Here is a 12,426-nt window from a genome sequence, read left to right on the forward strand (position 1 = left end):
CAGAAGGGATCGTACAATAAGATCCAACTAGTGATCGGCAACCATTGAACAATATTCTTCTGAAAAATGATCGTCGTACCTGTAACCGAATATCGGCTCACTGGAGATTAACAGCAGCTTCCCTTTTTTTTGGTTTTGGTTCTGGAACCGGGTAGCCAGAGAGCGAAGAGGACGTACGGCGCGGCAAAACCCGACAAAATCTTCAGCTTATGCTATCGAATGCACAGCCAACGGGAGCGAGGCCGGGTGAATGTTGATCGGAAAACCTGTTCCTTCGATGGACACATCTGACGGCCGGGACATGCGACCGGGGATGCGAAAGAGGCAGAGAAGGCGATCGAGAGAGAAAGAGAGAGAGAGAGAGAGAGAGAGAGAGAGAGAGAGAGAGAGAGAGAGAGAGAGAGAAGTGTTGGTCCAGGGATTCGTCTAAAGATGCTTTTTTTTCACCCTTACATTTTGCCGTCGTTTCGTCTTCCCTTTGTTCTTGTTCGTTCCTCGCGCATACGGTTCTTAAAATAAAGCGACCAACGGCGGACGAAGCGGAAAGAATAGCTAGAACAAGCGGGTGATCATCGAAGACATCGAGTGGTGGGCCGTGGGCCAGAAGAAAGAATGCGATACTGCAGCACTCCCTCCCCCCCCCCACCGGCACCCACTCAGGGCCCTTATCTTGTGCCGGTGTGGCCAGCGGAACGATATACGCAACCCGGTGAAGCGATCTCGAAGATGCCGCGCACCACCGGCCTCGGTCCGAGGATGCCGAGGAAAGGGCAGCCCAGAGTACGCCACCAATTGCGTCTCACAACCACCACACAATCCGAATCTGGCAAAGCATGGGTTTTAGGTGGTTTTGGGCGCGATTTTGAAAGAAAAACATGCTCCCGAAACAACCAGTTTTTCGGGCTCGGTTCTATGTCCGGGGGGCGGATAACTTTTTTCGGGGCGATGGTAGGAACAGCTTGAGGAATCGAAGGGAAGGTGTGGGACGGGGAGTGGAGCGAGGGGATGGAGGATAATCGTCGTTGGTGCGGGACAATCGAAGTTGCCTCCTGCAAACCGCATCGATCTTTGGAGTTTGTGGAAGCTTACAAAAACACAAACCGTGAAAAAGTTTTATAATGTACCCCTATTGCAAGCATCGCTCGGTTCTTTGGAGTTTTTGGGGCCAAAATAAATTGAGATTATTGATGCAAAACATTCATGCGAAAACATCCTGGAGCGAGAAAAGAGACGTAAGGAAACTTTGCATCCTGTGTAAAGGACTAAACCATGCAGTGCCAACCAAAAACGTTGTAATTTCAACTGATCAAATATATAAATCAATATTAAGCGAGCTCTTCTCTGTTATAACCATAATCTACTTAAAAAGCATGAATTTATGAATTTATGGAGTAAGTAAAATATTACTTAAATCAAAACCATATTGCATACGCAAAATAAAAAAGGAATATATGCATACACTCAAATGTATGCTTTCCGGCGTCAATCCTTTTCAATACGGATTATTGAAATGTAGCCATCGTGTTTTGGGGTTAATGTTGAGGTTTATTTGTGATAAATGCGTAAAGTAATGCGTAAGCTTTTGATACACTATGGCAGATAACATTACAATTCAATATACAGCAAGAAAGAAACATGACGATTGAAATCTTATCTGCACGATGCTGCTATAAGCAGCATATCAGCGCATTAAAACGATTATAGCTACGATACGTGCTAAAATATATATATATATATATATATATATATATATATATATATATACAATGTTACAACAACGACCACCAGTTGCTGACGTGTTGTACAAGACAGTTGACAACTTCTATCGTGTTAACAACACCGGTAAACACACCAAGCATGTCGTAGGCGCCATTAAAGGGACAACATTATTTGCAGCATACATCCTAGGGAAGAGAATCCTGCGTCTCTCTGCGCTCGCACGCGTTGGGGCGTTTCTCGAGCGGAGAGAATATCCCCTACACCGGGACGATGGCAAGTTCTACCGCACGGTTCTACGTTCAGTACAATCGATGATTCATTTTTGTCATGAAGCCTTACCAGAGGCGGAATATAAAAGTACAGTAACCCTCATAATGTGCACAGGCTGGTTGCAGAGCTAACGATTGCAATGGGCGAGGGTTGCCATGGACACGGCGAGAAATGTGAGTAGGATTCGCTCGGCAAAAGTTGACGCATTTCTAAGGGTCGGCTCAGATTGGCAAGGGCTCGTTCGCGAGCTACCCAACAGCACCGCACCAGCAGTTTCATATTATGCTACATGGCACATTATGGCGTTTTTTGAATGTAGAAAACATTTAATGAATGAAACAGGAAACCTGAAGCACTGAAATGAAACTAGCGATTAAATTACACGCGTTGTTGTGCCTACGTGATTGTTGAGGCAGGTTATGAGAGTCAAGAATTGTAACACTTTGCTTCATCATTTCCAACTATGTAGAATGCATTTAAAGCGTAATAATTCTGCATTTCAAGGTAATTTAAATGCAGTATGCGCCAGTTTCGGTTTTTAGAACTGCAATGAAAAAAAACCTGCATCAAAGGTAAAAGCATATACCAGTTCCAATTTTACCTAATGATTGCTATTACGTATGCTATTATTTTTTTTTTCTATTTGTTATCTTTTTTTTCCAAGCAGTAATTGACAGACTGAGTGAAACTTTCAGATTGTGCGTTTCGTTGAAAAGTATATTACGAAAGCGATACCGTAGCCTTGCTGATAACATCAATGAGCGGCCAAATCAGTAAGTGTGACGTTCGGAAAGTATCGGTGGCAGGAAAAATGGCAGATGTGCAACTAATTTTGCAAACAAATCAACAACATTTTTTAAGTTTTATCTTTGTTGATACGATATTGAATTAAAAATAACGCATGTTGATATCTTGGTGAATAAATTGTTGGTATGCTTCTTGAGTGAATGAATTGGTACACTGATTAATACTTAACAAAAGTTAACTAAAATAGTTGTTTTATAAATCTCCCTTTAACTGCTTTTAAAAAATGGTCTCGGCGAACCTAGCTATATTTCAAGATGAAATATTTCAACATATATTTCATGCTTTTCATCCCACTGAAATATTTCAATTGATATTTCACCCTTTATTGAAACGTCAAATAATACTCAGATAACGAAACCGAAACGATGGGGCTTAGATGTGATAGCTTTTTTGCATTTTATTGGTGTGATTTGAATTTTATATAGAGAAGATTGCCTATTTTTTTACACGAGTTCATGTGACAGTCAACTGGTTTTTTAGATATTCAAATCCATTGAGGATATAATCCCAATTTTTCGATGGAAGTGTCGAGATTGGTGTAAATTACGCTTTAAATTATTATCCGCAGCTCCGATAACATGTAGATTTCAAGCATACATGTTTAGATAATGCAAACATTATTATTTTTATTGACAACATCAGTTTTACATGATATATACCTGAAGGCTCTAGTATACGTAGTTTGCACCATACGGCAAAGAAGCATCAATGTAATTTTTACCGTATCCATATGCGCGATTATAGCTCGGCTCTACTGCATCATTTGTGTGCACACGCTCCGAAACATGACTAGTCACATACGTTGGAGTCGAAACGAGGGTTTTGCTGAGAGTAGTCTTCGTCTGTGGATGCACGGCAGCGAAATTGTTAAACAGCGGTGCCTGCAGTTGTAGGGGCGATGGTTGAGCTAACTGCTCGATGTGAGTCGCTGGTGCGTATCCTGGAAAAAGAAGGCTGCGTGTGGACACCGGAGGAACGATCGCTGATCCGTAGCTGAGGATCCCTGGATACGGTAGGTCGATTCCGGTGGTAAGGTAATTCGCTTTAGCGCAAGCTAACATACCCAGAACCATAATTACCTACAGGACCAAGAAAGAACCGTTACTGCATAGGAACTTTTATGTCTAATGGTGGGATTTTACTTACTTTGAACGCCATTGTAAATGTAGTTTAGTTGTTTGCTGTCGCCGACACAAGTGTGCTGTCATAGTTCACGGTGTACCATCTTTTATACGCACCTCAAACGATCGTTTGATAGAATGAGGGTGACTTTTGGCAATCCAAAATATGAAACAATCGAAAGTGAATCGTTTCTATTGCTGTGCAAAATCACACAGGAACGGTTTTGGAAAACGAACGTCCGTTTCCTATCATAGACGGAAGCCGGCGATATACGAAAGACTTAAAGCGACGAACCCCACTAGCGGGAACCAATAAAAAACTGATCCGGTCGATAGATATCGAAAAAGCATTTACCCACCCGCATGGCAACCGTGCGGCAATGAAGGAAATTCAATTTTAGTGACTCGCCCTCGCCTGAATTACATAACCGAAATGTGGAGCGCAACGAAAGGTAAGACGAAGTAAAAAAAAATAGCAACTTGTAAGCTCGTATGTGAGTGCGATTTTCTGTCCCGCTGGTGACGCGTCTTGCTGATTTTCCTTTTTTTTGCTTCTTCATTTTCTTCTCATTTCTGCAATTCGTTTTACTTCCCCTAAGGCCACCACCGGCCAGACATTTGCGCCGGTTTGTGCCGATCCTCGGCCACCGGTTGCTGCCCGTGTAGCACACAAGGGCCCGTCCGTCGTGGCGGTCGTTCGAACGTACGACGACGATTACCTTGAACTTTTGTCGGTTTCTTTCTCGTAGCAGGTATTATTTAGTCATTTCCTTACTTTTTCCTCGATGCGATCCGATCGTTCGATCATCGAGCGTGCGCCCCATGCGTGTTGGGCAGCGGTTGTCACTAAAACGACTTGCAAATGTTATACGGTGTCAACCCGCCGGGCCCGTTTAATGCGGGCAGTGTGGCTGGTTTGATTAAGATTAAGCGACCGAACCGCAACCGTTCTCACGCGGAATTATTCCGCAGCCAAACGTCCGGACGCGTGTGGCGTGATGCTGGCCGGCAGCGATTTTGGAATGGATTTGGCAGATTGTTTTGGTCACCTCGAGCCTCTCGAGAGGCCGCTCGTGGAGCTTTAATTGATAATCCGTACACCTGCGGCTCGCAGCTTGTGCAGGAGGACGTGTCGCTAGTGGATTCGCTGGTGCGGATGGGCAATCGAAGGGCCTTAAAACCGTTCGCCCTAAGGGCGTGCTGGCCTGTGATCGAAGTGAGAGCAATGGTACAAAAATAGTTTCGATCTGAGCGGTTAAAAACGGTCCAGCCGAAAGAAGGGCGCTTTATTGCTCTTAATGGAGGGTAATCTACATCCAACGCCTAGTCCTTGGCATGGATCCTTAACGGGATGGGCGAGTAGATGGCTGTTTCAACTGCGAATGGCTGGATGTTAAGTGATACTTATTGGAGCGAAGTGTTATCTTGTCAACCCATCGTACGACGTCGGCGGCACCTCATAAACCAATACTTTTAATTATATTTCTGATGGCGTCTGTTGAGAGCGATGTAAGATATTTTTTACATCGAAACGCTAAATGATGTGCTAGCTGATTCAGTTTTACCTCAGTGTAGGTTTTTGAATGCACACTGCAGCCCATTTATTATTCATTTATTGAATTTATAACAGCAAGCTCCAGTGACCTACATATGATCTTTACTGGCTGTATTTCTAACACTTAACTGTCGAAAATCCATACTAAATACATAGAATTTTTTTCCTACGAATTTTGTTACAATTTTCAGTAGAACTCTTCATGGAACGTTATTTAGCAAGCGTTAACAAAAACAGAAAATCGCCCGTATCTCTATTCAGTAGAGTCGCTTATATGTAGAAATAGATTCTGATCGCCTTACAATCAATAAGGGTGGTTTAAACAAACGATAAGCCTGGTTTAGGATGGTTTAGCATGCTGAACAAAAACAAATATGTGAAGGCCCGGTCAAAAACGAAAACATCCGTTACGAATTTATTTTAGACCCTCTGCTGGAAGGCATTAATTGGTGGGTCCGATCCTAAACAACACGTTGCTAGTTCGTTTCAACGTTTGCTGGCAATATCAATAAATGTATTTTTAGACGAAAAATAGGAATTAGTTTCGTTTCAACCCTCAACACCTGAAGCATAGACAACCACTTTAAACGTAAACAAGTTTTGAAGACCACCGAAGACTGCTTTATTTTTGGCTGAGTAGCGAATCAGTTCAAAGTAACGTGAATGCTGGTATACTAATTAGTATCTTCGTTTGCCTATAATTTCTATTGAAATTAATATAACTCTTATATGATCCCTCAAAAAGTACGAAAATAAGTTAATATGTTTTAGGTATTAGCTTTATTTTTATAAAATCACAAGAGATTCAAAACGTTTACCAGTCAACATCATATCACAAAGGCACATTTACCAAGCATGGGCGCCAATCGGAGCATATGCGGCGTTGGGGGCATACGACACGACCTTTCCACCATAAACTGGAGCTGGCTGGGCCAGGATGCTCTTGGCGTACACAGTCGGCTCAGCGATCACGGTCTTGGCGGTGTAGATAGGCTCGGCATAGACGTTCTTGGTGTAGATCGGCTCCGACACAATGTTCTTGGCGTAGATCGGCTCTGGCACGATGTTCTTGGCGTAGATTGGCTCCGACACAATGTTTTTGGCGTAGATTGGTTCCGGGACGATGTTCTTGGCGTAGATTGGCTCCGACACAATGTTCTTCACATAGGTTGGCTCTGGGAAGATGTTCTTGACATAAGTCGGCTCCGGGATGATGTTCTTGACATAGGTCGGCTCAGCGATGATGGTTTTGGTGTAAGCGGGCTCCGACACGATCGTCTTGGCGTAAGTCGGCTCCGACACGATCGTATTGGCGTAGGTCGGCTCAGCGATGATCGTCTTGGCGTAAGTCGGCTCAGCGATGATCGTCTTGGCGTAAGTCGGCTCAGCAATGATCGTCTTGGCGTAGGTCGGCTCAGCGATGATCGTCTTGGAAATGGGAGCGTAGGAAAGGGGCTTCGTGTACTCGATGTTCTTCACCAGAGCTGGGGCTGGGTACAGAGAATGAGGCGCTGCAGCATAGGACACCGGCAGAGGATTCGCAAGGGCTAGCGGCTTAGTCACTACCACCGATGGGGCGGTCTGGGTGTAGCCGTGATACAGCTGAGGCTCCGGAAGAACGGTCTTGCTCAGTACAGGAGCAGGCACGTGCTTGATGACGTTGGCATAGCTGGCTGCCGAAGCATGGGACAGGTGCGAGTGACCACTCGGAACGTATCCTGCACTGACGCAAGCCAGGGATGCGACGATAAGAACGAACTGCAAATGGGAGAAATTGATTACATCACTGATGATTGGGATGATCAGCAGCGAACGCTTCGACTTACTTTAGATGCCATTGTTGAAAGAGGATGATAGCTGAAGGAGGATACGCTTTGCTGAAAGCTGCTTGATGAGTGATGCCAATTCGATCAGCTGTTTCAGCTTTTATACACATGCAGTTGTGCGAAAAATTGGACAAAGAAAATACGAGAGTGCATCGGAAGCTAGCGAGGTATAAAACATCGAGCGTTGTGTTAGAGCTGAAATACTGTTAAAAAAATGCAATTACATTTTCGTTTCTTGCCATGTAATTTCTTTTTCTTTTGGAATATAGTAAGTATCCAAATTATTTTCTAGTAAACTTTGCAAATTTAAATTTAAAAAAATGTTTCGATGATAATTGACCTGCTTGCAATAATCTATTTACTAAATATTTCATGACATTTTTTTTATTAATATTAGAAAATACTAATGGAAATTTTGAAATTATTCTTAGAATTTGGGTGGTTTTTAAAGTAGGATGGTAATCATTATAAATAGTAAGCTCCTTTGCAATATTGACCTACTACATGATTTTTGATATTTTTATTTATATTAAAGTTCTATTCAGTTTTATTTGAACTGAATTTAAACTGATTTCTATTCTGTTTTATTTAAAACGAAGCAAAGTTTAATAATAAAAAAATCAAGTATTTTTTGCAAAGTGTAATGTTTCAAACTAGCGAAAGAAACACTCCATCAATTATTAGACGGCCATGGCTCAGTGACCTCTCACATCCTCTTCAGCCAATTTTTCGCACAACTGCGTGTGTATAAAAGCTGAAACAGCTGATCGAATTGGCATCACTCATCAAGCAGCTTTCAGCAAAGCGTATCCTCCTTCAGTTATCATCCTCTTACAACAATGGCATCTAAAGTAAGTCGAACCGTTCGCTGCTGATCATCCCAATCATCAGTGATGTAATCAATTTCTCCCATTTGCAGTTCGTTCTTATCGTCGCATCCTTGGCTTGCGTCAGCGCAGGATACGTTCCGAGTGGTCACTCGCACCTGTCCCATGCTTCGGCAGCCAGCTATGCCAACGTCATCAAGCACGTGCCTGCTCCTGTACTGAGCAAGACCGTTCTTCCGGAGCCTCAGCTGTATCACGGCTACGCCCAGACCGCCCCATCGGTGGTAGTGACTAAGCCGCTAGCCCTTGCGAATCCTCTGCCGGTGTCCTATGCTGCAGCGCCTCATTCTCTGTACCCAGCCCCAGCTCTGGTGAAGAATGTCGAGTACACGAAGCCACTTTCCTACGCTCCCATCGCCAAGACGATCATCGCTGAGCCGACTTACGCCAAGACGATCGTGTCGGAGCCCGCTTACACCAAAACCATCATCGCTGAGCCGACCTATGTGAAGAACATCATCCCGGAGCCGACTTATGTCAAGAACATCTTCCCAGAGCCAACCTATGTGAAGAACATTGTGTCGGAGCCAATCTACGCCAAGAACATCGTTTCGGAGCCGATCTACGCCAAGAACATTGTGTCGGAGCCGATCTACACCAAGAACGTCTATGCCGAGCCTATCTACACCGCCAAGACCGTGATCGCTGAGCCGACTGTGTACGCCAAGAGCATCCTGGCCCAGCCAGCTCCAGTTTATGGTGGAAAGGTCCTGTCGTATGCCCCCAACGCCGCATATGCTCCGATTGGCGCCCATGCTTGGTAAATGTGCCTCTGTGATATGATGCTGACTGGTAAAAATGTTGATGTTTGACTAGTTTCAAAATAAATTATACGGAAATGTAAAATGTGAATTTTATCGCTGGAGTTACTGCAATCAATTGAGATCATAGATTTGTACGCAGTGATTTTTAATGCGACGGAGATCATTGAATTATTTATTGCTACAAAATCTTGTTTGTGGGAATACTGTACAGTGAAAAAGGAAAATGAAACATTAGAAAAAAGGAAAATGAAACTTGCTCTATACCTCGTTACAATAGTGAACATAAATATAAGCCAACAACAATCAACGAGTGCGATTTTTGGCTAGAAAACAAATTCTGAATGATTTTTTCCTTCTACTTTGTAAGGCATTAAACGACAACTAAGGTGTAAAGAAGATGGTAGAAATACAATAGAAAATTTGAATGATTGCACTTGGCACCAGATTGAATACAAATTAGAAACAATAAGTAGTGTTGAGGAATATTGATGATGAAAAATGAAGGGAACCGATAAGTGATAACATACTTGCCTAGGTTTGCAATTATTTGTGTAACGGAGTTCATTTAACGTGGACAAAAATTATTTTGATAAAAATAAATTTAATGATAAATGTTTAAAAATTTCTAATAGTTTTCCTCTTTTTTGAGGAATTTAAATCAATGTATATCACAATTTAAAGGTATAATCTACTTTATGCTCTTATGTTTTTTTATATTAAAAATGTATGAGTAATTTCCATGCAAACTTCGATGCATTTTTTCAATTAGTGTATCTTACGAATAGTGACGAAAAAATATATTTATAAGGAATTTGATTCATTAAGAAACTAAAATATATGGTATGGATGTTTATATATAATGCCTTATCGAGAATTACCACATTCGTAGTTAACGTTTATATATGCTTCTAATCTCATCTCCATTATTGAGCGTTATTGTTTTGTTTGTAGGGAAATGAAAGACGATGCGTAAAGATGAATATTTGATGGATTTTGCGCCCAATTATTTTAGTTATATGTGGGCGGCGTAAAGCAATCAGAGAACTGTGACGAGTTAGATAATCTAGTTTAGTTGGATATTTTAGTGGGCAGTCTGGAATGATAAGCAGCCAACTGGTGGCTTACGTATGGCATTAAGCTACCATTATAAATAGAAAGAAAGCTATCGATAAACGCATCAGTGTAACGTTGGCGTCTTGAGTGCAAGTGTCGATCTGATCCAGCTATGACGAAGAAATCGTACGGAATGAAGCTTTTCCTAGTGAGCAAAGCGTAATTTAAAATTAGAACAGAAGTTAACTGGTTTTTGAATTGCTTCTTCAACAGATTCTGATCGTTATTTCATGGGCGACAGCTCGAATCGTGCCCGCGGATGATATCAAACCCCTAAGCACGGAAAATAAGAACAATATCCAACCAGCTGTGAGCTACGTGAGCTTCGTCAAACATGTCGTACCGAAGGGCGTTCCAAGCTCGATGCTTTCTACTAAAGCAATCGCAAGCTATCCGATCAATAAGAACCTCATTAAGGCAGTGGTACCGACTTCGCATTATTTGCCATCAGAAGGAAAAAGGGTGCCCATGAACGATCGAGCTCCTCAAATATTCCACCCACCTCAACTGCCTCAGGAGCATCATACTTCTAACCGACCGCATTCGAACACCTACCGGCCGATCTACCCCACGGGTTATGCTGCACCGGTTTATGTGTACAGCAAGGTACCTGTTTTCCCCGAGCGTGCTAGCACGAGTCAAGGAAACAAGGCGAATCCTATGGTGATAGGAGTGCAGCATCCAGCTTACGTCAGGAAATTTGTGCAGTTCGCGTCACCTTACCCTAAGTTGGTAACGAAAACTCTTGGTTATGCTCCAAGGCTTACCTACATTACACACAGTTATCAAAGAGTGTAGCAATAAGTTTATTGCTTCGTTAATTACAATGTTAAGAAGTTTATGAACATATTATTTCCAAACCCACCATCAGAATTGATATATGTTAAAAGATGTGTTTTGATTTGCTGCAAAGCCACGTAGCATTAGAATATATCTTTGGTTAAATTTGTAAAGGATTTGTAAGAGTATTGTAGGAGAAATAATACGAATGATTAAGTAATATTCAGTCACGTTTTTCATTGATCATACTCATCATTGCAATGAACAATCGTAATAAATATTAAGTTCAAGTTGCACTTTGTTGTTGAGTTTTTTTTAACTAATTTTATACATTTTCTAAACAATATGTCAGGTGCTAAACATATTTGTAACAATATAGTCCTTACGAAGAGTTCCACCCCAATCAATAATATGCAATTTTGTCGGTCGTTAAAATGGTGAAATGAACTAAATCTTCATAAGTTTACAGACAACTTTGTAGGTCAAATTGTCGCTTTTGGGCTCCAGAATAATTTGACACCCGAAACAGTGTGTTTGTATTTGAAAATTTTCGCTACACGTCGCAACGATGGAAGCCCCATTTATTCCACGCTCTTGTTCGTCAAGTCATGGTAGCTGTCCAGGTTGTCACGCACCATGTGGTTACAGTTGCAAATCTGTTTCACGCCTTTCCTTTCAGGCCATTGATCAATCGTTCAGCTTGACACCGAACGACCTATGTATGTGAGGTCAAAGTTTGGATATTTTCTGTCAGCATTTAGTAGCAGGAATTTGGCCCTTTGTTCAAGGCAGTAGCAGTAGCGTAGTCTATAACAGTTACGGAATGGAATTTTTGGTGAGCAAACGAGCGTGCATGCCTTCAAGCGAGCACTCTTTTTTGTATCTATTATTTTTAACATTCCGATTTAGATTTTTTTTTAAACCGGGCAACATTCCGTTTCAACCCGATGTATTTTTTGATAGGTGCTAGATGTAATTTACATTTTTGACATCTTATTTGGTACTCCGGAATTTTACTAGCTAGTTCTGTTCTACTATAAAATGTGCCTTTCTTGCGTAAATTCATTGCTCCATTTCTCATGCGCTCAGCTGAATGGCTATTTTAGAACTGACAGTGTGCAACACCTAATGATCATCGTATATCCACCATCTTTGCTATTGACTCATTAGCAGTGAATTCACCAAGACCGAGATTAATTGCATGCATCAGGGCAAGATTGATGGTGCCAATGATATAGGAGATGCATTAACTGTGTCATTATGACCTGTGCTGCGACAGAGGAAACTAGCCAAGGTAATCATATTTAATAAAAATTATTTTCAACTTTGTTTTGCAAAGGTAATGATTTAGAGCAATGGGAGTTTAAATAATATGTATGCATGAATATGAATGAAGTATGAATGAGTATGTATAATGAATGCGCCCATATATACTGATAGATATACGCAGAAAAATGCGCCCGCCTCTCTATTGGCGTTGATTATTCAATTGATTAAAGATCACTGTTTAAATGTAGTAATGCCTTTTCCAGGTTAAATCGTCCTTGACGGGCTATTTTTGTTTCATTCTTGAGATTTGATTTG

At 41.7% G+C, this 12,426-nt stretch overlaps 3 protein-coding genes across 3 annotated transcripts; 1 reads left to right on the top strand and 2 right to left on the bottom strand.

Annotated features, from left to right (window-relative positions):
- Positions 1–3,464: 3,464 nt before the first annotated feature.
- On the bottom strand, positions 3,465–3,954 carry LOC128726998 (uncharacterized). Its single transcript, XM_053820857.1, has 2 exons — positions 3,943–3,954; positions 3,465–3,875 (listed from the first exon to the last, which is right to left on the bottom strand). The coding sequence occupies exons 1-2, from the start codon at positions 3,952–3,954 to the stop codon at positions 3,465–3,467; spliced, it is 423 nt and encodes a 140-aa protein (XP_053676832.1).
- A 2,364-nt stretch (positions 3,955–6,318) lies between these two features.
- On the bottom strand, positions 6,319–7,319 carry LOC128720674 (adhesive plaque matrix protein-like). Its single transcript, XM_053814359.1, has 3 exons — positions 7,299–7,319; positions 6,778–7,230; positions 6,319–6,507 (listed from the first exon to the last, which is right to left on the bottom strand). Exons 1-3 carry the CDS (start codon positions 7,308–7,310, stop codon positions 6,319–6,321), a joined length of 654 nt encoding a protein of 217 aa, XP_053670334.1. The 5' UTR covers positions 7,311–7,319.
- Positions 7,320–8,128: 809 nt separating this feature from the next.
- Positions 8,129–8,949, top strand: LOC128720668 (adhesive plaque matrix protein-like). The gene is made up of 3 exons (XM_053814352.1): positions 8,129–8,149; positions 8,218–8,661; positions 8,743–8,949. Exons 1-3 carry the CDS (start codon positions 8,138–8,140, stop codon positions 8,947–8,949), a joined length of 663 nt encoding a protein of 220 aa, XP_053670327.1. The 5' UTR covers positions 8,129–8,137.
- Positions 8,950–12,426: the final 3,477 nt, after the last annotated feature.

The sequence above is a fragment of the Anopheles nili genome, chromosome 2 (assembly GCF_943737925.1).
Source record: "Anopheles nili chromosome 2, idAnoNiliSN_F5_01, whole genome shotgun sequence".
NCBI lineage: Eukaryota > Metazoa > Arthropoda > Insecta > Diptera > Culicidae > Anopheles > Anopheles nili.

Coding starts and splice junctions, on each gene's coding strand:
- LOC128720674 (XM_053814359.1), bottom strand. Junction 6,508..6,777: donor AGCCGACCTACGCCAATACG/ATCGTGTCGGAG, acceptor TACGCCAAGAAC/ATTGTGTCGGAGCCGATCTA.
- LOC128720668 (XM_053814352.1), top strand. Junction 8,662..8,742: donor TCATCCCGGAGCCGACTTAT/GTCAAGAACATC, acceptor ATCGTTTCGGAG/CCGATCTACGCCAAGAACAT.